The 24,655-nt window shown below is 57.6% G+C and overlaps 2 protein-coding genes across 2 annotated transcripts in view; both read right to left on the bottom strand.

Annotated features, from left to right (window-relative positions):
- Window positions 1-17,741, bottom strand: part of LOC137357317 (mucin-19-like) — a gene marked incomplete at its 5' end in the record, with an annotated part of 39,979 nt that extends 22,238 nt beyond the window's left edge. Inside the window, 6 exons of the mRNA XM_068023571.1 lie at window positions 87-812; window positions 2,267-2,464; window positions 4,574-4,804; window positions 6,476-6,673; window positions 16,488-17,260; window positions 17,426-17,741. Of these exons, the coding sequence (XP_067879672.1) occupies window positions 87-812; window positions 2,267-2,464; window positions 4,574-4,804; window positions 6,476-6,673; window positions 16,488-17,260; window positions 17,426-17,741 (2,442 nt within the window). The remainder of the gene's footprint in view (window positions 1-86; window positions 813-2,266; window positions 2,465-4,573; window positions 4,805-6,475; window positions 6,674-16,487; window positions 17,261-17,425) is intronic.
- Window positions 1-24,655, bottom strand: part of LOC137357333 (mucin-17-like) — a 193,170-nt gene that overhangs the window by 64,568 nt on the left and 103,947 nt on the right. The gene's annotated exons all lie outside the window — the stretch shown is intronic.

Below are 24,655 nucleotides of genomic sequence, written 5' to 3'. Positions count from 1 at the left end.
ATTGTTAAGGGGCTTCCGGTCGTTTCTGTGCTAATTGTTAAGGGGCTTCCGGATTTTCCTGTGCTAATTGTTAAGTGGCTTCCGGTGGTTCCTGCACTGCCTGTTGAGGAGCTTCCGGTGGTTCCTGCGCTTCCTGTTGAGGGGCTTCCGGTGGTTCCTGTGCTAATTGTTAAGGGGCCTCCAGTGGTGTCTGTGCTAATTGTGAAGGGGCTTCCGGTGATTTCTGTGCTAATTGTTCCGGGGCTTCCGGTGGTTCCTGCACTCCCTGTTGTGGGACTCCCGGTGGTTCCTGCACTTCCTGTTGGGGAACTTCCGGTGGTTCCTGCACTACGTGTTGAGGAGCTTCGGGTGGTTCCTGCACTACCTGTTGAGGGGCTCCCGGTGGTTCCTGCGCTACGTGTTGAGGGGCTCGCAGTGGTTCCTGCGCTACCTGTTGAGGAGCTTTCGGTGGTTCCTGCACTACCTGTTGAGGAGCTTCCGGTGGTTCCTGCGCCACCTGTTGAGGAGCCACCGGTGGTTCCTGCTCTACCTGTTGAGGAGCTTCCAGTGGTTCCTGCGCTACCTGTTGAGGAGCCACCGGTGCTTCCGGCGCTACCTGTTGAGGGGCTTCCGGTAGTTCCTGTGCTAATTGTTGAGGGGCTTCCGGTGGTTCCTGTGCTAATTGTTACGGGGCTTGCGGTGGATCCTGCACTACCTGTAGAGGGGCTCCCGGTGGTTCCTGCACTACCTGTTGAGGGGCTTTCGGTGGTTCCTGCACTACCTGATGAGGAGCGTCCGGCGGTTCCTGCACTACCAGTTGAGCTTCCGGTGGTTCCGGCGCTAATTGTTAAGGGGCGTCCGGTGGTTCCTGCACTACCTGTTGGGGAGCTTCCGGTGGTTCCTGCACTACGTGTTGAGGAGCTTCGGGTGGTTCCTGCACTACCTGTTGAGGGGCTCCCGGTGGTTCCTGCGGTACCTGTTGAGGGGCTTCCGGTAGTTCCTGTGCTAATTGTTAAGGGGTCTCCGGTGGTTTCTGTGCTAATTGTGAAGGGGCTTCCGGTGGTTCCTGTGCTAATTGTTATGGGGTTTGCGGTGTTTCCTGCACTACCTGTTGAGGGGCTTTCGGTGGTTCCTGCACTACCTGAAGAGGAGCGTCCGGCGGTTCCTGCACTACCAGTTGAGCTTCCGGTGGTTCCGGCGCTAATTGTTAAGGGGCTTCCGGTGGTTCCTGTGCTAACTGTTGAGGAGCTTTCGGTGGTTCTTGCGCTACCTGTTGGGGAGCTTCCGGTGGTTCCTGCACTACCTGTTGAGGAGCTTCCGGTGGTTCCTGCGCTACCTGTTGAGGGGCTTCCGGTAGTTCCTGTGCTAATTGTTAAGGGGCCTCCGGTGGTTTCTGTGCTAATTGTGAAGGGGCTTCCGGTGGTTCCTGTGCTAATTGTTACGGGGCTTGCGGTGGTTCCTGCACTACCTGTAGAGGGGCTCCCGGTGGTTCCTGCACTACATGTTGAGGGGCTTTCGGTGGTTCCTGCACTACCTGATGAGGAGCGTCCGGCGGTTCCTGCACTACCAGTTGAGCTTCCGGTGGTTCCGGCGCTAATTGTTAAGGGGCTTCCGGTGGTTCCTGTGCTAACTGTTGAGGAGCCTTTGGTGGTTCCTGCGCTACCTGTTGGGGAGCTTCCTGTGGTTCCTGCACTACCTGTTGAGGAGCTTCCGGTGGTTCCTACGCTACCTGTTGTGGGGCTTCCGGTAGTTCCTGTGCTAATTGTTAAGGGGCCTCCGGTGGTTTCTGTGCTAATTGTGAAGGGGCGTCCGGTGGTTCCTGTGCTACCTGTTGAGGGGCTTCCGCTGGGTCCTGTGCTAATTGTTAAGGGGCTTCCGGTGGTTCCTGTGCTAATTGTTAAGGGGCTTCCGGTGGTTCCTCTGCTACCTGTTGAGGAGCTTTCGGTGGTTCCTGCACTACCTGTTGAGGAGCTTCCGGTGGTTCCTGCGCTACCTGTTGAGGAGCCACCGGTGGTTCCGGCGCTCCCTGTTGAGGGGCTTCCGGTAGTTCCTGTGCTAATTGTTAAGGGGCCTCCGGTGGTTTCTGTGCTAATTGTGAAGGGGCTTCCGGTGGTTCCTGTGCTAATTGTTACGGGGCTTGCGGTGGTTCCTGCACTACCTGTTGAGGGGCTTTCGGTGGTTCCTGCACTACCTGATGAGGAGCGTCCGGCGGTTCCTGCACTACCAGTTGAGCTACCGGTGGTTCCGGCGCTAATTGTTAAGGGGCGTCCGGTGGTTCCTGCACTACCTGTTGGGGAGCTTCCGGTGGTTCCTGCACTACGTGTTGAGGAGCTTCGGGTGGTTCCTGCAATACCTGTTGAGGGGCTCGCGGTGGTTCCTGCGCTACCTGTTGAGGGGCTCCCAGTGGTTCCTGCGCTACCTGTTGAGGAGCTTTCGGTGGTTCCTGCGCTACCTGTTGGGGAGCTTCCTGTGGTTCCTGCACTACCTGTTGAGGAGCTTCCGGTGGTTCCTACGCTACCTGTTGTGGGGCTTCCGGTAGTTCCTGTGCTAATTGTTAAGGGGCCTCCGGTGGTTTCTGTGCTAATTGTGAAGGGGCTTCCGGTGGTTCCTGTGCTAATTGTTACGGGGCTTGCGGTGGTTCCTGCACTACCTGTTGAGGGGCTTTCGGTGGTTCCTGCACTACCTGATGAGGAGCGTCCGGTGGTTCCTGCGCTACCTGTTGAGGAGCTTCCGGTGGTTCCTACGCTACCTGTTGAGGAGCTTCCGGTGGTTCCTGTACTAATTGTTAAGGGGCTTCCGGTCGTTTCTGTGCTAATTGTTAAGGGGCTTCCGGATTTTCCTGTGCTAATTGTTAAGTGGCTTCCGGTGGTTCCTGCACTGCCTGTTGAGGAGCTTCCGGTGGTTCCAGCGCTTCCTGTTGAGGGGCTTCCGGTGGTTCCTGTGCTAATTGTTAAGGGGCCTCCAGTGGTGTCTGTGCTAATTGTGAAGGGGCTTCCGGTGGTTTCTGTGCTAATTGTTCCGGGGCGTCCGGTGGTTCCTGCACTCCCTGTTGTGGGACTCCCGGTGGTTCCTGCACTACCTGTTGGGGAACTTCCGGTGGTTCCTGCACTACGTGTTGAGGAGCTTCGGGTGGTTCCTGCACTACCTGTTGAGGGGCTCCCGGTGGTTCCTGCGCTACCTGTTGAGGGGCTCGCAGTGGATCCTGCGCTACCTGTTGAGGAGCTTTCGGTGGTTCCTGCACTACCTGTTGAGGAGCTTCCGGTGGTTCCTGCGCCACCTGTTGAGGAGCCACCGGTGGTTCCTGCACTACCTGTTGAGGAGCTTCCAGTGGTTCCTGCGCTACCTGTTGAGGAGCCACCGGTGCTTCCGGCGCTACCTGTTGAGGGGCTTCCGGTAGTTCCTGTGCTAATTGTTGAGGGGCTTCCGGTGGTTCCTGTGCTAATTGTTACGGGGCTTGCGGTGGATCCTGCACTACCTGTAGAGGGGCTCCCGGTGGTTCCTGCACTACCTGTTGAGGGGCTTTCGGTGGTTCCTGCACTACCTGTTGAGGAGCTTCCGGTGGTTCCTGCGCTACCTGTTGTGGGGCTTCCGGTAGTTCCTGTGCTAATTGTTAAGGGGCCTCCGGTGGTTTCTGTGCTAATTGTGAACGGGCTTCCGGTGGTTCCTGTGCACATTGTTCCGGGGCTTGCGGTGGTTCCTGCACTACCTGTTGAGGGGCTTTCGGTGGTTCCTGCACTACCTGATGAGGAGCGTCCGGCGGTTCCTGCACTACCAGTTGAGCTACCGGTGGTTCCGGCGCTAATTGTCAAGGGGCTTCCGGTGGTTCCTGTGCTAACTGTTGAGGAGCTTTCGGTGGTTCCTACGCTACCTGTTGAGGGGCTTCCGGTGGTTCCTGTGCTAATTGTTAAGGGGCCTCCGGTGGTTCCTGTGCTACCTGTTGAGGGGCTTCCGCTGGGTCCTGTGCTAATTGTTAAGGGGCTTCCGGTGGTTCCTGCACTACCTGTTGAGGAGCTTCCGGTGGTTCCTGCGCTACCTGTTGAGGAGCCACCGGTGGTTCCGGCGCTACCTGTTGAGGGGCTTCCGGTAGTTCCTGTGCTAATTGTTAAGGGGCCTCCGGTGGTTTCTGTGCTAATTGTGAAGGGGCCTCCGGTGGTTCCTGCGCTACCTGTTGAGGAGCTTCTGGTGGTTCCTACGCTACCTGTTGAGGAGCTTCCGGTGGTTCCTGTACTAATTGTTAAGGGGCTTCCGGTCGTTTCTGTGCTAATTGTTAAGGGGCTTCCGGATTTTCCTGTGCTAATTGTTAAGTGGCTTCCGGTGGTTCCTGCACTGCCTGTTGAGGAGCTTCCGGTGGTTCCTGTGCTTCCTGTTGAGGGGCTTCCGGTGGTTCCTGTGCTAATTGTTAAGGGGCCTCCAGTGGTGTCTGTGCTAATTGTGAAGGGGCTTCCGGTGATTTCTGTGCTAATTGTTCCGGGGCTTCCGGTGGTTCCTGCACTCCCTGTTGTGGGACTCCCGGTGGTTCCTGCACTTCCTGTTGGGGAACTTCCGGTGGTTCCTGCACTACGTGTTGAGGAGCTTCGGGTGGTTCCTGCACTACCTGTTGAGGGGCTCCCGGTGGTTCCTGCGCTACGTGTTGAGGGGCTCGCAGTGGTTCCTGCGCTACCTGTTGAGGAGCTTTCGGTGGTTCCTGCACTACCTGTTGAGGAGCTTCCGGTGGTTCCTGCGCCACCTGTTGAGGAGCCACCGGTGGTTCCTGCTCTACCTGTTGAGGAGCTTCCAGTGGTTCCTGCGCTACCTGTTGAGGAGCCACCGGTGCTTCCGGCGCTACCTGTTGAGGGGCTTCCGGTAGTTACTGTGCTAATTGTTGAGGGGCTTCCGGTGGTTCCTGTGCTAATTGTTACGGGGCTTGCGGTGGATCCTGCACTACCTGTAGAGGGGCTCCCGGTGGTTCCTGCACTACCTGTTGAGGGGCTTTCGGTGGTTCCTGCACTACCTGATGAGGAGCGTCCGGCGGTTCCTGCACTACCAGTTGAGCTTCCGGTGGTTCCGGCGCTAATTGTTAAGGGGCGTCCGGTGGTTCCTGCACTACCTGTTGGGGAGCTTCCGGTGGTTCCTGCACTACGTGTTGAGGAGCTTCGGGTGGTTCCTGCACTACCTGTTGAGGGGCTCCCGGTGGTTCCTGCGGTACCTGTTGAGGGGCTTCCGGTAGTTCCTGTGCTAATTGTTAAGGGGTCTCCGGTGGTTTCTGTGCTAATTGTGAAGGGGCTTCCGGTGGTTCCTGTGCTAATTGTTATGGGGCTTGCGGTGTTTCCTGCACTACCTGTTGAGGGGCTTTCGGTGGTTCCTGCACTACCTGAAGAGGAGCGTCCGGCGGTTCCTGCACTACCAGTTGAGCTTCCGGTGGTTCCGGCGCTAATTGTTAAGGGGCTTCCGGTGGTTCCTGTGCTAACTGTTGAGGAGCTTTCGGTGGTTCTTGCGCTACCTGTTGGGGAGCTTCCGGTGGTTCCTGCACTACCTGTTGAGGAGCTTCCGGTGGTTCCTGCGCTACCTGTTGAGGGGCTTCCGGTAGTTCCTGTGCTAATTGTTAAGGGGCCTCCGGTGGTTTCTGTGCTAATTGTGAAGGGGCTTCCGGTGGTTCCTGTGCTAATTGTTACGGGGCTTGCGGTGGTTCCTGCACTACCTGTAGAGGGGCTCCCGGTGGTTCCTGCACTACATGTTGAGGGGCTTTCGGTGGTTCCTGCACTACCTGATGAGGAGCGTCCGGCAGTTCCTGCACTACCAGTTGAGCTTCCGGTGGTTCCGGCGCTAATTGTTAAGGGGCTTCCGGTGGTTCCTGTGCTAACTGTTGAGGAGCTTTTGGTGGTTCCTGCGCTACCTGTTGGGGAGCTTCCTGTGGTTCCTGCACTACCTGTTGAGGAGCTTCCGGTGGTTCCTACGCTACCTGTTGTGGGGCTTCCGGTAGTTCCTGTGCTAATTGTTAAGGGGCCTCCGGTGGTTTCTGTGCTAATTGTGAAGGGGCGTCCGGTGGTTCCTGTGCTACCTGTTGAGGGGCTTCCGCTGGGTCCTGTGCTAATTGTTAAGGGGCTTCCGGTGGTTCCTGTGCTAATTGTTAAGGGGCTTCCGGTGGTTCCTCTGCTACCTGTTGAGGAGCTTTCGGTGGTTCCTGCACTACCTGTTGAGGAGCTTCCGGTGGTTCCTGCGCTACCTGTTGAGGAGCCACCGGTGGTTCCGGCGCTCCCTGTTGAGGGGCTTCCGGTAGTTCCTGTGCTAATTGTTAAGGGGCCTCCGGTGGTTTCTGTGCTAATTGTGAAGGGGCTTCCGGTGGTTCCTGTGCTAATTGTTACGGGGCTTGCGGTGGTTCCTGCACTACCTGTTGAGGGGCTTTCGGTGGTTCCTGCACTACCTGATGAGGAGCGTCCGGCGGTTCCTGCACTACCAGTTGAGCTACCGGTGGTTCCGGCGCTAATTGTTAAGGGGCGTCCGGTGGTTCCTGCACTACCTGTTGGGGAGCTTCCGGTGGTTCCTGCACTACGTGTTGAGGAGCTTCGGGTGGTTCCTGCAATACCTGTTGAGGGGCTCGCGGTGGTTCCTGCGCTACCTGTTGAGGGGCTCCCAGTGGTTCCTGCGCTACCTGTTGAGGAGCTTTCGGTGGTTCCTGCGCTACCTGTTGGGGAGCTTCCTGTGGTTCCTGCACTACCTGTTGAGGAGCTTCCGGTGGTTCCTACGCTACCTGTTGTGGGGCTTCCGGTAGTTCCTGTGCTAATTGTTAAGGGGCCTCCGGTGGTTTCTGTGCTAATTGTGAAGGGGCTTCCGGTGGTTCCTGTGCTAATTGTTACGGGGCTTGCGGTGGTTCCTGCACTACCTGTTGAGGGGCTTTCGGTGGTTCCTGCACTACCTGATGAGGAGCGTCCGGCGGTTCCTGCACTACCATTTGAGCTACCGGTGGTTCCGGCGCTAATTGTCAAGGGGCTTCCGGTGGTTCCTGTGCTAACTGTTGAGGAGCTTTCGGTGGTTCCTACGCTACCTGTTGAGAGGCTTCCGGTGGTTCCTGTGCTAATTGTGAAGGGGCGTCCGGTGGTTCCTGTGCTACCTGTTAAGGGGCTTCCGGTGGTTCCTCTGCGACCTGTTGAGGAGCTTTCGGTGGTTCCTGCACTACCTGTTGAGGAGCTTCCGGTGGTTCCTGCGCTACCTGTTGAGGAGCCACCGGTGGTTCCGGCGCTACCTGTTGAGGGGCTTCCGGTAGTTCCTGTGCTAATTGTTAAGGGGCCTCCGGTGGTTTCTGTGCTAATTGTGAAGGGGCCTCCGGTGGTTCCTGCGCTACCTGTTGAGGAGCTTCCGGTGGTTCCTACGCTACCTGTTGAGGAGCTTCCGGTGGTTCCTGTACTAATTGTTAAGGGGCTTCTGGATTTTCCTGTGCTAATTGTTAAGTGGCTTCCGGTGGTTCCTGCACTGCCTGTTGAGGAGCTTCCGGTGGTTCCTGCGCTTCCTGTTGAGGGGCTTCCGGTGGTTCCTGTGCTAATTGTTAAGGGGCCTCCAGTGGTGTCTGTGCTAATTGTGAAGGGGCTTCCGGTGGTTTCTGTGCTAATTGTTCCGGGGCGTCCGGTGGTTCCTGCACTCCCTGTTGTGGGACTCCCGGTGGTTCCTGCACTACCTGTTGGGGAACTTCCGGTGGTTCCTGCACTACGTGTTGAGGAGCTTCGGGTGGTTCCTGCACTACCTGTTGAGGGGCTCCCGGTGGTTCCTGCGGTACCTGTTGAGGAGCTTTCGGTGGTTCCTGCGCTACCTGTTGGGGAGCTTCCTGTGGTTCCTGCACTACCTGTTGAGGAGCTTCCGGTGGTTCCTACGCTACCTGTTGTGGGGCTTCCGGTAGTTCCTGTGCTAATTGTTAAGGGGCCTCCGGTGGTTTCTGTGCTAATTGTGAAGGGGCTTCCGGTGGTTCCTGTGCTAATTGTTACGGGGCTTGCGGTGGTTCCTGCACTACCTGTTGAGGGGCTTTCGGTGGTTCCTGCACTACCTGATGAGGAGCGTCCGGCGGTTCCTGCACTACCATTTGAGCTACCGGTGGTTCCGGCGCTAATTGTCAAGGGGCTTCCGGTGGTTCCTGTGCTAACTGTTGAGGAGCTTTCGGTGGTTCCTACGCTACCTGTTGAGAGGCTTCCGGTGGTTCCTGTGCTAATTGTGAAGGGGCGTCCGGTGGTTCCTGTGCTACCTGTTAAGGGGCTTCCGGTGGTTCCTCTGCGACCTGTTGAGGAGCTTTCGGTGGTTCCTGCACTACCTGTTGAGGAGCTTCCGGTGGTTCCTGCGCTACCTGTTGAGGAGCCACCGGTGGTTCCGGCGCTACCTGTTGAGGGGCTTCCGGTAGTTCCTGTGCTAATTGTTAAGGGGCCTCCGGTGGTTTCTGTGCTAATTGTGAAGGGGCCTCCGGTGGTTCCTGCGCTACCTGTTGAGGAGCTTCCGGTGGTTCCTACGCTACCTGTTGAGGAGCTTCCGGTGGTTCCTGTACTAATTGTTAAGGGGCTTCTGGATTTTCCTGTGCTAATTGTTAAGTGGCTTCCGGTGGTTCCTGCACTGCCTGTTGAGGAGCTTCCGGTGGTTCCTGCGCTTCCTGTTGAGGGGCTTCCGGTGGTTCCTGTGCTAATTGTTAAGGGGCCTCCAGTGGTGTCTGTGCTAATTGTGAAGGGGCTTCCGGTGGTTTCTGTGCTAATTGTTCCGGGGCGTCCGGTGGTTCCTGCACTCCCTGTTGTGGGACTCCCGGTGGTTCCTGCACTACCTGTTGGGGAACTTCCGGTGGTTCCTGCACTACGTGTTGAGGAGCTTCGGGTGGTTCCTGCACTACCTGTTGAGGGGCTCCCGGTGGTTCCTGCGCTACCTGTTGAGGGGCTCGCAGTGGATCCTGCGCTACCTGTTGAGGAGCTTTCGGTGGTTCCTGCACTACCTGTTGAGGAGCTTCCGGTGGTTCCTGCGCCACCTGTTGAGGAGCCACCGGTGGTTCCTGCACTACCTGTTGAGGAGCTTCCAGTGGTTCCTGCGCTACCTGTTGAGGAGCCACCGGTGCTTCCGGCGCTACCTGTTGAGGGGCTTCCGGTAGTTCCTGTGCTAATTGTTGAGGGGCTTCCGGTGGTTCCTGTGCTAATTGTTACGGGGCTTGCGGTGGATCCTGCACTACCTGTAGAGGGGCTCCCGGTGGTTCCTGCACTACCTGTTGAGGGGCTTTCGGTGGTTCCTGCACTACCTGATGAGGAGCGTCCGGCGGTTCCTGCACTACCAGTTGAGCTTCCGGTGGTTCCGGCGCTAATTGTTAAGGGGCGTCCGGTGGTTCCTGCACTACCTGTTGGGGAGCTTCCGGTGGTTCCTGCACTACGTGTTGAGGAGCTTCGGGTGGTTCCTGCACTACCTGTTGAGGGGCTCCCGGTGGTTCCTGCGGTACCTGTTGAGGGGCTTCCGGTAGTTCCTGTGCTAATTGTTAAGGGGCCTCCGGTGGTTTCTGTGCTAATTGTGAAGGGGCTTCCGGTGGTTCCTGTGCTAATTGTTATGGGGCTTGCGGTGTTTCCTGCACTACCTGTTGAGGGGCTTTCGGTGGTTCCTGCACTACCTGAAGAGGAGCGTCCGGCGGTTCCTGCACTACCAGTTGAGCTTCCGGTGGTTCCGGCGCTAATTGTTAAGGGGCTTCCGGTGGTTCCTGTGCTAACTGTTGAGGAGCTTTCGGTGGTTCTTGCGCTACCTGTTGGGGAGCTTCCGGTGGTTCCTGCACTACCTGTTGAGGAGCTTCCGGTGGTTCCTGCGCTACCTGTTGAGGGGCTTCCGGTAGTTCCTGTGCTAATTGTTAAGGGGCCTCCGGTGGTTTCTGTGCTAATTGTGAAGGGGCTTCCGGTGGTTCCTGTGCTAATTGTTACGGGGCTTGCGGTGGTTCCTGCACTACCTGTTGAGGGGCTTTCGGTGGTTCCTGCACTACCTGATGAGGAGCGTCCGGCGGTTCCTGCACTACCAGTTGAGCTACCGGTGGTTCCGGCGCTAATTGTCAAGGGGCTTCCGGTGGTTCCTGTGCTAACTGTTGAGGAGCTTTCGGTGGTTCCTACGCTACCTGTTGAGGGGCTTCCGGTGGTTCCTGTGCTAATTGTTAAGGGGCCTCCGGTGGTTTCTGTGCTAATTGTTACGGGGCTTGCGGTGGTTCCTGTGCTACCTGTTGAGGGGCTTCCGCTGGGTCCTGTGCTAATTGTTAAGGGGCTTCCGGTGGTTCCTGTGCTAATTGTTAAGGGGCTTCCGGTGGTTCCTTTGCTACCTGTTGAGGAGCTTTCGGTGGTTCCTGCACGACCTGTTGAGGAGCTTCCGGTGGTTCCTGCGCTCCCTGTTGAGGAGCTTCCGGTGGTTCCTGCGCTACCTGTTGAGGGGCTTCCGGTGGTTCCTGTGCTAATTGTTAAGGGGCCTCCGGTGGTTTCTGTGCTAATTGTGAAGGGGCCTCCGGTGGTTCCTGCGCTACCTGTTGAGGAGCTTCCGGTGGTTCCTACGCTACCTGTTGAGGAGCTTCCGGTGGTTCCTGTACTAATTGTTAAGGGGCTTCCGGTCGTTTCTGTGCTAATTGTTAAGGGGCTTCCGGATTTTCCTGTGCTAATTGTTAAGTGGCTTCCGGTGGTTCCTGCACTGCCTGTTGAGGAGCTTCCGGTGGTTGCTGCGCTTCCTGTTGAGGGGCTTCCGGTGGTTCCTGTGCTAATTGTTAAGGGGCCTCCAGTGGTGTCTGTGCTAATTGTGAAGGGACTTCCGGTGGTTTCTGTGCTAATTGTTACGGGGCTTCCGGTGGTTCCTGCACTCCCTGTTGTGGGACTCCCGGTGGTTCCTGCACTACCTGTTGGGGAACTTCCGGTGGTTCCTGCACTACGTGTTGAGGAGCTTCGGGTGGTTCCTGCACTACCTGTTGAGGGGCTCCCGGTGGTTCCTGCGCTATCTGTTGAGGGGCTCCCGGTGGTTCCTGCGCTACCTGTTGAGGGGCTCGCAGTGGATCCTGCGCTACCTGTTGAGGAGCTTTCGGTGGTTCCTGCACTACCTGTTGAGGAGCTTCCGGTGGTTCCTGCGCCACCTGTTGAGGAGCCACCGGTGGTTCCTGCACTACCTGTTGAGGAGCTTCCAGTGGTTCCTGCGCTACCTGTTGAGGAGCCACCGGTGCTTCCGGCGCTACCTGTTGAGGGGCTTCCGGTAGTTCCTGTGCTAATTGTTGAGGGGCTTCCGGTGGTTCCTGTGCTAATTGTTACGGGGCTTGCGGTGGATCCTGCACTACCTGTAGAGGGGCTCCCGGTGGTTCCTGCACTACCTGTTGAGGGGCTTTCGGTGGTTCCTGCACTACCTGATGAGGAGCGTCCGGCGGTTCCTGCACTACCAGTTGAGCTTCCGGTGGTTCCGGCGCTAATTGTTAAGGGGCGTCCGGTGGTTCCTGCACTACCTGTTGGGGAGCTTCCGGTGGTTCCTGCACTACGTGTTGAGGAGCTTCGGGTGGTTCCTGCACTACCTGTTGAGGGGCTCCCGGTGGTTCCTGCGGTACCTGTTGAGGGGCTTCCGGTAGTTCCTGTGATAATTGTTAAGGGGCCTCCGGTGGTTTCTGTGCTAATTGTTACGGGGCTTGCGGTGGTTCCTGCACTACCTGTTGAGGGGCTTTCGGTGGTTCCTGCACTACCTGATGAGGAGCGTCCGGCGGTTCCTGCACTACCAGTTGAGCTACCGGTGGTTCCGGCGCTAATTGTCAAGGGGCTTCCGGTGGTTCCTGTGCTAACTGTTGAGGAGCTTTCGGTGGTTCCTACGCTACCTGTTGAGGGGCTTCCGGTGGTTCCTGTGCTAATTGTTAAGGGGCCTCCGGTGGTTTCTGTGCTAATTGTTACGGGGCTTGCGGTGGTTCCTGTGCTACCTGTTGAGGGGCTTCCGCTGGGTCCTGTGCTAATTGTTAAGGGGCTTCCGGTGGTTCCTGTGCTAATTGTTAAGGGGCTTCCGGTGGTTCCTTTGCTACCTGTTGAGGAGCTTTCGGTGGTTCCTGCACGACCTGTTGAGGAGCTTCCGGTGGTTCCTGCGCTCCCTGTTGAGGAGCTTCCGGTGGTTCCTGCGCTACCTGTTGAGGGGCTTCCGGTGGTTCCTGTGCTAATTGTTAAGGGGCCTCCGGTGGTTTCTGTGCTAATTGTGAAGGGGCCTCCGGTGGTTCCTGCGCTACCTGTTGAGGAGCTTCCGGTGGTTCCTACGCTACCTGTTGAGGAGCTTCCGGTTGTTCCTGTACTAATTGTTAAGGGGCTTCCGGTCGTTTCTGTGCTAATTGTTAAGGGGCTTCCGGATTTTCCTGTGCTAATTGTTAAGTGGCTTCCGGTGGTTCCTGCACTGCCTGTTGAGGAGCTTCCGGTGGTTGCTGCGCTTCCTGTTGAGGGGCTTCCGGTGGTTCCTGTGCTAATTGTTAAGGGGCCTCCAGTGGTGTCTGTGCTAATTGTGAAGGGGCTTCCGGTGGTTTCTGTGCTAATTGTTACGGGGCTTCCGGTGGTTCCTGCACTCCCTGTTGTGGGACTCCCGGTGGTTCCTGCACTACCTGTTGGGGAACTTCCGGTGGTTCCTGCACTACGTGTTGAGGAGCTTCGGGTGGTTCCTGCACTACCTGTTGAGGGGCTCCCGGTGGTTCCTGCGCTATCTGTTGAGGGGCTCCCGGTGGTTCCTGCGCTACCTGTTGAGGGGCTCGCAGTGGATCCTGCGCTACCTGTTGAGGAGCTTTCGGTGGTTCCTGCACTACCTGTTGAGGAGCTTCCGGTGGTTCCTGCGCCACCTGTTGAGGAGCCACCGGTGGTTCCTGCACTACCTGTTGAGGAGCTTCCAGTGGTTCCTGCGCTACCTGTTGAGGAGCCACCGGTGCTTCCGGCGCTACCTGTTGAGGGGCTTCCGGTAGTTCCTGTGCTAATTGTTGAGGGGCTTCCGGTGGTTCCTGTGCTAATTGTTACGGGGCTTGCGGTGGATCCTGCACTACCTGTAGAGGGGCTCCCGGTGGTTCCTGCACTACCTGTTGAGGGGCTTTCGGTGGTTCCTGCACTACCTGATGAGGAGCGTCCGGCGGTTCCTGCACTACCAGTTGAGCTTCCGGTGGTTCCGGCGCTAATTGTTAAGGGGCGTCCGGTGGTTCCTGCACTACCTGTTGGGGAGCTTCCGGTGGTTCCTGCACTACGTGTTGAGGAGCTTCGGGTGGTTCCTGCACTACCTGTTGAGGGGCTCCCGGTGGTTCCTGCGGTACCTGTTGAGGGGCTTCCGGTAGTTCCTGTGCTAATTGTTAAGGGGCCTCCGGTGGTTTCTGTGCTAATTGTGAAGGGGCTTCCGGTGGTTCCTGTGCTAATTGTTATGGGGCTTGCGGTGTTTCCTGCACTACCTGTTGAGGAGCTTTCGGTGGTTCCTGCACTACCTGAAGAGGAGCGTCCGGCGGTTCCTGCACTACCAGTTGAGCTTCCGGTGGTACCGGCGCTAATTGTTAAGGGGCTTCCGGTGGTTCCTGTGCTAACTGTTGAGGAGCTTTCGGTGGTTCTTGCGCTACCTGTTGGGGAGCTTCCGGTGGTTCCTGCACTACCTGTTGAGGAGCTTCCGGTGGTTCCTGCGCTACCTGTTGTGGGGCTTCCGGTAGTTCCTGTGCTAATTGTTAAGGGGCCTCCGGTGGTTTCTGTGCTAATTGTGAAGGGGCCACCGGTGGTTCCTGTGCTAATTGTTACGGGGCTTGCGGTGGTTCCTGCACTACCTGTTGAGGGGCTTTCGGTGGTTCCTGCACTACCTGATGAGCAGCGTCCGGCGGTTCCTGCACTACCAGTTGAGCTACCGGTGGTTCCGGCGCTAATTGTCAAGGGGCTTCCGGTGGTTCCTGTGCTAACTGTTGAGGAGCTTTCGGTGGTTCCTACGCTACCTGTTGAGGGGCTTCCGGTGGTTCCTGTGCTAATTGTTAAGGGGCCTCCGGTGGTTTCTGTGCTAATTGTTACGGGGCTTGCGGTGGTTCCTGTGCTAATTGTTAAGGGGCTTCCGGTGGTTCCTTTGCTACCTGTTGAGGAGCTTTCGGTGGTTCCTGTACGACCTGTTGAGGAGCTTCCGGTGGTTCCTGCGCTCCCTGTTGAGGAGCTTCCGGTGGATCCTGCGCTACCTGTTGAGGGGCTTCCGGTGGTTCCTGTGCTAATTGTTAAGGGGCCTCCGGTGGTTTCTGTGCTAATTGTGAAGGGGCCTCCGGTGGTTCCTGCGCTACCTGTTGAGGAGCTTCCGGTGGTTCCTACGCTACCTGTTGAGGAGCTTCCGGTGGTTCCTGTACTAATTGTTAAGGGGCTTCCGGTCGTTTCTGTGCTAATTGTTAAGGGGCTTCCGGATTTTCCTGTGCTAATTGTTAAGTGGCTTCCGGTGGTTCCTGCACTGCCTGTTGAGGAGCTTCCGGTGGTTGCTGCGCTTTCTGTTGAGGGGCTTCCGGTGGTTCCTGTGCTAATTGTTAAGGGGCCTCCAGTAGTGTCTGTGCTAATTGTGAAGGGGCTTCCGGTGGTTTCTGTGCTAATTGTTACGGGGCTTCCGGTGGTTCCTGCACTCCCTGTTGTGGGACTCCCGGTGGTTCCTGCACTGCCTGTTGGGGAACCTCCGGTGGTTCCTGCACTACGTGTTGAGGAGCTTCGGGTGGTTCCTGCACTACCTGTTGAGGGGCTCCCGGTGGTTCCTGCGCTACCTGTTGTGGGGCTCCCGGTGGTTCCTGCGCTACCTGTTGAGGGGCTCGCAGTGGATCCTGCGCTACCTGTTGAGGAGCTTTCGGTGGTTCCTGCACTACCTGTTGAGGAGCTTCCGGTGGTTCCTGCGCCACCTGTTGAGGAGCCACCGGTGGTTCCTGCACTACCTGTTGAGGAGCTTCCAGTGGTTCCTGCGCTACCTGTTGAGGAGCCACCGGTGCTTCCGGCGCTACCTGTTGAGGGGCTTCCGGTAGTTCCTGTGCTAATTGTTGAGGGGCTTCCGGTGGTTCCTGTGCTAATTGTTACGGGGCTTGCGGTGGATCCTGCACTACCTGTAGAGGGGCTCCCGGTGGTTCCTGCACTACCTGTTGAGGGGCTTTCGGTGGTTCCTGCACTACCTGATGAGGAGCGTCCGGCGGTTCCTGCACTACCAGTTGAGCTTCCGGTGGTTACGGCGCTAATTGTTAAGGGGCGTCCGGTGGTTCCTGCACTACCTGTTGGGGAGCTTCCGGTGGTTCCTGCACTACGTGTTGAGGAGCTTCGGGTGGTTCCTGCACTACCTGTTGAGGGGCTCCCGGTGGTTCCTGCGGTACCTGTTGAGGGGCTTCCGGTAGTTCCTGTGCTAATTGTTAAGGGGCCTCCGGTGGTTTCTGTGCTAATTGTGAAGGGGCTTCCGGTGGTTCCTGTGCTAATTGTTATGGGGCTTGCGGTGTTTCCTGCACTACCTGTTGAGGGGCTTTCGGTGGTTCCTGCACTACCTGAAGAGGAGCGTCCGGCGGTTCCTGCACTACCAGTTGAGCTTCCGGTGGTTCCGGCGCTAATTGTTAAGGGGCTTCCGGTGGTTCCTGTGCTAACTGTTGAGGAGCTTTCGGTGGTTCTTGCGCTACCTGTTGGGGAGCTTCCGGTGGTTCCTGCACTACCTGTTGAGGAGCTTCCGGTGGTTCCTGCGCTACCTGTTGTGGGGCTTCCGGTAGTTCCTGTGCTAATTGTTAAGGGGCCTCCGGTGGTTTCTGTGCTAATTGTGAAGGGGCTTCCGGTGGTTCCTGTGCTAATTGTTACGGGGCTTGCGGTGGTTCCTGCACTACCTGTTGAGGGGCTTTCGGTGGTTCCTGCACTACCTGATGAGGAGCGTCCGGCGGTTCCTGCACTACCAGTTGAGCTACCGGTGGTTCCGGCGCTAATTGTCAAGGGGCTTCCGGTGGTTCCTGTGCTAACTGTTGAGGAGCTTTCGGTGGTTCCTACGCTACCTGTTGAGGAGCTTTCGGTGGTTCCTACGCTACCTGTTGAGGGGCTTCCGGTGGCTCCTGTGCTAATTGTTAAGGGGCCTCCGGTGGTTTCTGTGCTAATTGTTGCGGGGCTTGCGGTGGTTCCTGTGCTACCTGTTGAGGGGCTTCCGCTGGGTCCTGTGCTAATTGTTAAGGGGCTTCCGGTGGTTCCTGTGCTAATTGTTAAGGGGCTTCCGGTGGTTCCTCTGCTACCTGTTGAGGAGCTTTCGGTGGTTCCTGCACGACCTGTTGAGGAGCTTCCGGTGGTTCCTGCGCTCCCTGTTGAGGAGCTTCCGGTGGTTCCTGCGCTACCTGTTGAGGGGCTTCCGGTGGTTCCTGTGCTAATTGTTAAGGGGCCTCCGATGGTTTCTGTGCTAATTGTGAAGGGGCCTCCGGTGGTTCCTGCGCTACCTGTTGAGGAGCTTCCGGTGGTTCCTACGCTACCTGTTGAGGAGCTTCCGGTGGTTCCTGTACTAATTGTTAAGGGGCCTCCGGTCGTTTCTGTGCTAATTGTTAAGGGGCTTCCGGATTTTCCTGTGCTAATTGTTAAGTGGCTTCCGGTGGTTCCTGCACTGCCTGTTGAGGAGCTTCCGGTGGTTCCTGCGCTTCCTGTTGAGGGGCTTCCGGTGGTTCCTGTGCTAATTGTTAAGGGGCCTCCAGTGGTGTCTGTGCTAATTGTGAAGGGGCTTCCGGTGGTTTCTGTGCTAATTGTTACGGGGCTTCCGGTGGTTCCTGCACTCCCTGTTGTGGGACTCCCGGTGGTTCCTGCACTACCTGTTGGGGAACTTCCGGTGGTTCCTGCACTACGTGTTGAGGAGCTTCGGGTGGTTCCTGCACTACCTGTTGAGGGGCTCCCGGTGGTTCCTGCGCTACCTGTTGAGGGGCTCCCAGTGGTTCCTGCGCTACCTGTTGAGGAGCTTTCGGTGGTTCCTGCACTACCTGTTGAGGAGCCTCCGGTGGTTCCTGCGCCACCTGTTGAGGAGCCACCGGTGGTTCCTGCACTACCTGTTGAGGAGCTTCCAGTGGTTGCTGCGCGACCTGTTGAGGCGCCACCGGTGCTTCCGGCGCTACCTGTTGAGGGGCTTCCGGTAGTTCCTGTGCTAATTGTTGAGGGGCTCCCGGTGGTTCCTGCGCTACCTGTTGAGGGGCTCCCAGTGGTTCCTGCGCTACCTGTTGAGGAGCTTTCGGTGGTTCCTGCACTACCTGTTGAGGAGCCTCCGGTGGTTCCTGCGCCACCTGTTGAGGAGCCACCGGTGGTTCCTGCACTACCTGTTGAGGAGCTTCCAGTGGTTGCTGCGCGACCTGTTGAGGCGCCACCGGTGCTTCCGGCGCTACCTGTTGAGGGGCTTCCGGTAGTTCCTGTGCTAATTGTTGAGGGGCTTCCGGTGGTTGCTGTGCTAATTGTTACGGGGCTTGCGGTGGTTCCTGCACTACCTGTAGAGGGGCTCCCGGTGGTTCCTGCACTACCTGTTGAGGGGCTTTCGGTGGTTTCTGCACTACCTGATGAGGCGCGTCCGGCGGTTCCTGCACTACCAGTTGAGCTTCCGGTGGTTCCGGCGCTAATTGTTAAGGGGCGTCCGGTCGTTCCTGCACTACCTGTTGGGGAGCTTCCGGTGGTTCCTGCACTACGTGTTGAGGAGCTTCGGGTGGTTCCTGCACTACCTGTTGAGGGGCTCCCGGTGGTTCCTGCGCTACCTGTTGAGGGGCTCCCCGTGGTTCCTGCGCTACCTGTTGAGGAGCTTCCGGTGGTTCCTGCGCTCCCTGTTGAGGAGCTTCCGGTGGTTCCTGCGCTACCTGTTGAGGGGCTTCCGGTGGTTCCTGTGCTAATTGTTAAGGGGCTTCCGGTCGTTTCTGTGCTAATTGTTAAGGGGCTTCCGGTGGTTCCTGCGCTTCCTGTTGTGGGGCTTCCGGTAGTTCCTGTGCTAATTGTTAAGGGGCCTCCGATGGTGTCTGTGCCAATTGTGAAGGGGCTTCCGGTGGTTTCTGTGCTAATTGTTACGGGGCTTCCGGTGGTTCCTGCACTCCCTGTTGAGGGGCTCCCGGCGGTTCCTGCACTACCGATTGGGGAACGTCCGGTGGTTCCTGCGCTACCTGTTGAGGAGCTTCCGGTGGTTCCTGCGCTACCTGTTGAGGGGCTTCCGGTAGTTCCTGTGCTAATTGTGAAGGGGCTTCCGGTGGTTCCTGTGCTAATTGTTACGGGGCTTGCGGTGGTTCCTGCACTACCTGTAGAGGGGCTCCCGGTGGTTCCTGCACTACCTGTTGAGGGGCTTTCGGTGGTTTCTGCACTACCTGATGAGGAGCGTCCGGCCGTTCCTGCACTACCAGTTGAGCTTCCGGTGGTTCCGGCGCTAATTGTTAAGGGGCTTCCGGTGGTTCCTGTGCTAACTGTTGAGGAGCTTTTGGTGGTTCCTGCGCTACCTGTTGGGGAGCTTCCTGTGGTTCCTGCACTACCTGTTGAGGAGCTTCCGGTGGTTCCTGCGCTACCTGTTGAGGAGCCACCGGTGGTTCCTGCGCTACCTGTTGAGGGGCTTCCGGTAGTTCCTGTGCTAATTGTTAAGGGGCCTCCGGTGGTTTCTGTGCTAATTGTGAAGGGGCTTCCGGTGGTTCCTGTGCTAATATTTACGGGGCTTGCGGTGGTTCCTGCACTACCTGTAGAGGGGCTCCCGGTGGTTCCTGCACTACCTGTTGAGGGGCTTTCGGTGGCTCCTGCACTACCTGATGAGGAGCGTCCGGCGGTTCCTGCACTACCAGTTGAGCTTCCGGTGGTTCTGGCGCTAATTGTTAAGGGGCTTCCGGTTGTTCCTGTGCTAATTGTTAAGGGGCCTCCGGTGGTTTCTGTGCTAATTGTGAAGGGGCGTCCGGTGGTTCCTGTGCTAATTGTTACAGGGCTCCCAGTGGTTCCTGCGCTACCTGTTGAGGAGCTTCCGGTGGTTCGTGCGCGACCTGTTGAGGAGCTTCCGGTGGTTCCTGCGCTACCTGTTGTGGGGCTTCCGGTGGTTCCTGTGCTAATTGTTAAGGGGCCTCCGGTGGTTTCTGTGCTAATTGTGAAGGGGCGTCCGGTGGTTCCTGTGCTAATTGTTACAGGGCTCACAGTGGTTCCTGCGCTACCTGTTGAGGAGCTTCCGGTGGTTCGTGCGCGACCTGTTGAGGAGCTTCCGGTGGTTCCTGCGCTACCTGTTGTGGGGCTTCCGGTGGTTCCTGTGCTAATTGTTAAGGGGATTCCGGATTTTCCTGTGCTAATTGTTAAGGGGCTTCCGGTGGTTCCTGCACTACCTGTTGAGGAGCTTCCGGTGGTTCCTGCGCTTCCTGTTGAGGGGCTTCCGGTGGTTCCTGTGCTAATTGTTAAGGGGCTTCCGGTGGTTGCTGCACTCCCTGTTGAGGGACTCCCGGTGGTTCCTGCACTACCTGTTGGGGAACTTCCGGTGGTTCCTGCACTGCGTGTTGAGGAGCTTCGGGTGGTATCTGCACTACCTGTTGAGGGGCTCCCGGTGGTTCCTGCGCTACCTGTTGAGGGGCTCCCAGTGGTTCCTGCGCTACCTGTTGCGGAGCTTTCGGTGGTTCCTGCACTACCTGTTGAGGAGCTTCCGGTGGTTGCTGCACTACCTGTTGAGGAGCCACCGGTGGTTCCTGCGCTACCTGTTGAGGGGTTTCCGGCAGTTCCTGTGCTAATTGTTGAGGAGCTTCCGGTGGTTCCTGTGCTACCTGTTGAGGGGCTCCGATTCGTTCCTGCGCTACCTGTTGAGGAGCTTTCGGTGGTTCCTGCGCTACCTGTTGAGGGGCTCCCAATGGTTCCTGCGCTACCTGTTGAGGAGCTTTCGGTGGTTCCTGCACTACCTGTTGAGGAGCTTCCGGTGGTTCCTGCGCTACCTGTTGAGGAGCCACCGGTGGTTCCTGCACTACCTGTTGAGGGGCTTTCGGTGGTTCCTGCACTACCTGAAGAGGAGCGTCCGGCGGTTCCTGCACTACCAGTTGAGCTTCCGGTGGTTCCGGCGCTAATTGTTAACGGGCTTCCGGTGGTTCCTGTGCTAACTGTTGAGGAGCTTTCGGTGGTTCCTGCGCTACCTGTTGGCGAGCTTCCCGTGGTTCCTGCACTACCTGTTGAGGAGCTTCCGGTGGTTCCTGCGCTACCTGTTGAGGGGCTTCCGCTGGTTCCTGTGCTAATTGTTAAAGGGCCTCCGGTGGTTTCTGTGCTAATTGTGAAGGGGCGTCCGGTAGTTCCTGTGCTAATTGTTACGGGGCTTGCGGTGGTTCCTGCGCTACCTGTTGAGGGGCTTCCGGTAGGTCCTGTGCTAATTGTTAAGGGGCTTCCGGTGGTTCCTGTGTTAATTGTTAAGGGGCTTCCGGTGGTTCCTGTGCTACCTGTTGAGGAGCTTTCGGAGGTTCCTGCACTACCTGTTGAGGAGCTTCCGGTGGTTCCTGCACTACCTGTTGAGGAGCTACCGGTGGTTCCGGCGCTACCTGTTGAGGGGCTTCCGGTAGTTCCTGTGCTAATTGTTAAGGGGCCTGCGGTGGTTTCTGTGCTAATTGTTACGGGGCTTGCGGTGGTTCCTGCACTACCTGTAGAGGGGCTCCCGGTGGTTCCTGCACTACCTGATGAGGAGCGTCCGGTGGTTCCTGCACTACCAGTTGAGCTTCTGGTGGTTTCGGCGCTAATTGTTAAGGGGCTTCCGGTGGTTCCTGTGCTAACTGTTGAGGAGCTTTTGGTGGTTCCTGCGCTACCTGTTGGGGAGCTTCCTGTGGTTCCTGCACTACCTGTTGAGGAGCTTCCGGTGGTTCCTACGCTACCTGTTGAGGGGCTTCCGGTGGTTCCTGTGCTAATTGTTAAGGGGCCTCTGGTGGTTTCTGTGCTAATTGTGAAGGGGCGTCCGGTGGTTGCTGTGCTGATTGTTACGGGGCTCCCAGTGGTTCCTGCGCTACCTGTTGAGGAGCTTCCGGTGGTTCCTGCGCTACCTGTTGAGGAGCTTCCGGTGGTTCCTGCGCTACCTGTTGAGGGGCTTCCGGTGGTTCCTGTGCGAATTGTTAAGGGGCTTCCGGTTGTTTCTGTGCTAATTGTTAAGGGGCTTCCGGTTTTTCCTGTGCTAATTGTTAAGGGGCTTCCGGTGGTTCCTGCACTACCTGTTGAGGAGCTTCCAGTGGTTCCTGCGCTTCCTGTTGAGGGGCTTCCGCTGGTTCCTGTGCTAATTGTTAAGGGGCCTCCGGTGGTGTCTGTGCTAATTGTGAAGGGGCTTCCGGTGGTTTCTCTGCTAATTGTTACGGTGCTTCCGGTGGTTCCTGCACTACCTGTTGAGAGGCTCCCGATGGTTCCTGCACTACCTGTTGGGGAACTTCCGGTGGTTCCTGCACTACGTGTTGAGGAGCTTCGGGTGGTTCCTGCACTACCTGTTGAGGGGCTCCCGGTGGTTCCTGCGCTCCCTGTTGAGGGGCTCCCAGTGGTTCCTGCGCTACCTGTTGAGGAGCTTTCGGTGGTTCCTGCACTACCTGTTGAGGAGCTTCCGGTGGTTCCTGCGGTACCTGTTGAGGAGCCACCGGTGGTTCCTGCGCTACCTGTTGAGGGGCTTCCGGTAGTTCCTGTGCTAATTGTTAAGGGGCCTCTGGTGGTTTCTGTGCTAATTGTGAAGGGGCTTCCGGTGGTTCCTGTGCTAATATTTACGGGGCTTGCGGTGGTTCCTGCACTACCTGTAGAGGGGCTCCCGGTGGTTCCTGCACTACCTGTTGAGGGGCTTTCGGTGGCTCCTGCACTACCTGATGAGGAGCGTCCGGCGGTTCCTGCACTACCAGTTGAGCTTCCGGTGGTTCCTGCGCTACCTGTTGAGGAGCCACCGGTGGTTCCTGTGCTACCTGTTGAGGGGTGTCCGGTAGTTCCGGTGCTAATTGTTAAGGGGCCTCCGGTGGTTTCTGTGCTAATTGTGAAGGGGCCTCCGGTGGTTCCTGTGCTAATTGTTACGGGGCTTCGGGTGGTTCCTGCGCTACCTGTTGTGGGACTCACGGTGGTTCCTGCGCTACCTGTTGAGGGGCTCGCAGTGGTTCCTGCGCTACCTGTTGAGGAGCTTTCGGTGGTTCCTGCACTACCTGTTGAGGAGCTTCCGGTGGTTCCTGCGCCACCTGTTGAGGAGCCACCGGTGGTTCCTGCACTACCTGTTGAGGAGCTTCCGGTGGTTCCTACTCTACCTGTTGAGGAGCCACCGGTGGTTCCGGCGCTACCTGTTGAGGGGCTTCTGGTAGTTCCTGTGCTAATTGTTGAGGGGCTTCCGGTGGTTCCTGTGCTAATTGTTACGGGGCTTGCGGTTGTTCCTGCACTACCTGTAGAGGGGCTCCCGGTGGTTCCTGCACTACCTGTTGAGGGGCTTTCGGTGGTTCCTGCACTACCTGATGAGGAGCGTCCGGCGGTTCCTGCACTACCAGTTGAGCTTCTGGTGGTTCCGGCGCTAATTGTTAAGGGGCTTCCGGTGATTCCTGTGCTAACTGTTGAGGAGCTTTCGGTGGTTCCTGCACTACCTGTTGGGGAGCTTCCGGTGTTTCCTGCACTACATGTTGAGGAGCTTCGGGTGGTTCCTGCGCTACCTGTTGAGGAGCTTCCGGTGGTTCCTGCGCTACCTGTTGAGGAGCTTCCGGTGGTTCCTGCGCTACCTGTTGAGGGGCTCCCGGTGGTTCCTGCACTACCTGTTGAGGGGCTTTCGGTGGTTCCTGCACTACCTGATGAGGAGCGTCCGGCGGTTCCTGCACTACCAGTTGAGCTTCTGGTGGTTCCGGCGCTAATTGTTAAGGGGCTTCCGGTGGTTCCTGTGCTAACTGTTGAGGAGCTTTCGGTGGTTCCTGCACTACCTGTTGGGGAGCTTCCGGTGTTTCCTGCACTACATGTTGAGGAGCTTCGGGTGGTTCCTGCGCTACCTGTTGAGGAGCTTCCGGTGGTTCCGGCGCTACCTGTTGAGGAGCTTCCGGTGGTTCCTGCGCTACCTGTTGAGGGGCTTCCGGTGGTTCCTGTGCTAATTGTTAAGGGGCTTCCGGTCGTTTCTGTGCTAATTGTTAAGGGGCCTCCGGTGGTGTCTGTGCTAATTGTGAAGGGGCTTCCGGTGGTTTCTCTGCTAATTGTTACGGTGCGTCCGGTGGTTCCTGCACTACCTGTTGAGAGGCTGCCGGTGGTTCCTGCACTACCTGTTGGGGAACTTCCGGTGGTTCCTGCACTACGTGTTGAGGAGCTTCGGGTGGTTCCTGCACTACCTGTTGAGGGGCTCCCGGTGGTTCCTGCGCTCCCTGTTGAGGGGCTCCCAGTGGTTCCTGCGCTACCTGTTGAGGAGCTTTCGGTGGTTCCTGCACTACCTGTTGAGGAGCTTCCGGTGGTTCCTGCGGTACCTGTTGAGGAGCCACCGGTGGTTCCTGCGCTACCTGTTGAGGAGCTTCCGGTGGTTCCTGTGCTAATTGTTAAGGGGCTTCCGGATTTTCCTGTGCTAATTGTTAAGTGGCTTCCGGTGGTTCCTGCACTGCCTGTTGAGGAGCCACCGGTGGTTCCTGCGCTACCTGTTGAGGGGCTTCCGGTAGTTCCTGTGCTAATTGTTAAGGGGCCTCCGGTGGTTTCTGTGCTAATTGTGAAGGGGCATCCGGTGGTTCCTGTGCTAATTGTTACGGGGCTTGCGGTGGTTCCTGCACTACCTGTAGAGGGGCTCCCGGTGGTTCCTGCACTACCTGTTGAGGGGCTTTCGGTGGTTCCTGCACGACCTGATGAAGAGCGTCCGGCGGTTCCTGTGCTACCAGTTGAGCTTCCGGTGGTTCCGGCGCTAATTGTTAAGGGGCTTCCGGTGGTTCCTGTGCTAACTGTTGGGGAGCTTCCTGTGGTTCCTGCACTACCTGTTGAAGAGCTTCCGGTGGTGCCTACGCTACCTGTTGGGGAGCTTCCTGTGGTTCCTGCACTACCTGTTGAGGAGCTTCCGGTGGTTCCTACGCTACCTGTTGAGGGGCTTCCGGTGGTTCCTGTGCTAATTGTTAAGGAGCCTCCGGTGGTTTCTGTGCTAATTGTGAAGGGGCATCCGGTGGTTCCTGCGCTACCTGTTGAGGAGCTTCCGGTGGTTCCTGCGCATCCTGTTGAGGGGCTTCCGGTGGTTCCTGTGCTAATTGTTAAGGGGCTTCCGGTGGTTCCTGTGCTAATTGTTAAGGGGCTTCCGGATTTTCCTGTGCTAATTGTTAAGTGGCTTCCGGTGGTTCCTGCACTGCCTGTTGAGGAGCTTCCGGTGGTTCCTGCGCATCCTGTTGAGGGGCTTCCGGTGGTTCCTGTGCTAATTGTTAAGGGGCCTCCAGTGGTGTCTGTGCTAATTGTGAAGGGGCTTCCGGTGGTTTCTGTGCTAATTGTTACGGGGCTTCCGGTGGTTCCTGCACTCCCTGTTGTGGGACTCCCGGTGGTTCCTGCACTACCTGTTGAGGAGCTTCCGGTGGTTCCTACGCTACCTGTTGAGGGGCTTCCGGTGGTTCCTGTGCTAATTGTTCAGGGGCCTCCGGTGGTTTCTGTGCTAATTGTGAAGGGGCGTCCGGTGGTTGCTGTGCTACCTGTTGCGGAGCTTCCGGTGGTTCCTGCGCTACCTGTTGAGGAGCTTCCGGTGGTTCCTGCGCTACCTGTTGAGGGGCTTCCGGTGGTTCCTGTGCTAATTGTTAAGGGGCTTCCGGTGGTTCCTGTGCTAATTGTTAAGGGGCTTCCGGTCGTTTCTGTGCTAATTGTTAAGGGGCTTCCGGTGGTTCCTGCAC

This window comes from Heterodontus francisci, chromosome 48 (genome assembly GCF_036365525.1).
Source record: "Heterodontus francisci isolate sHetFra1 chromosome 48, sHetFra1.hap1, whole genome shotgun sequence".
Classification (NCBI taxonomy): Eukaryota; Metazoa; Chordata; class Chondrichthyes; order Heterodontiformes; family Heterodontidae; genus Heterodontus; species Heterodontus francisci.
Note: the sequence above shows the minus strand (reverse complement) of the source record. Positions and strands in the feature narration are given on the sequence as shown.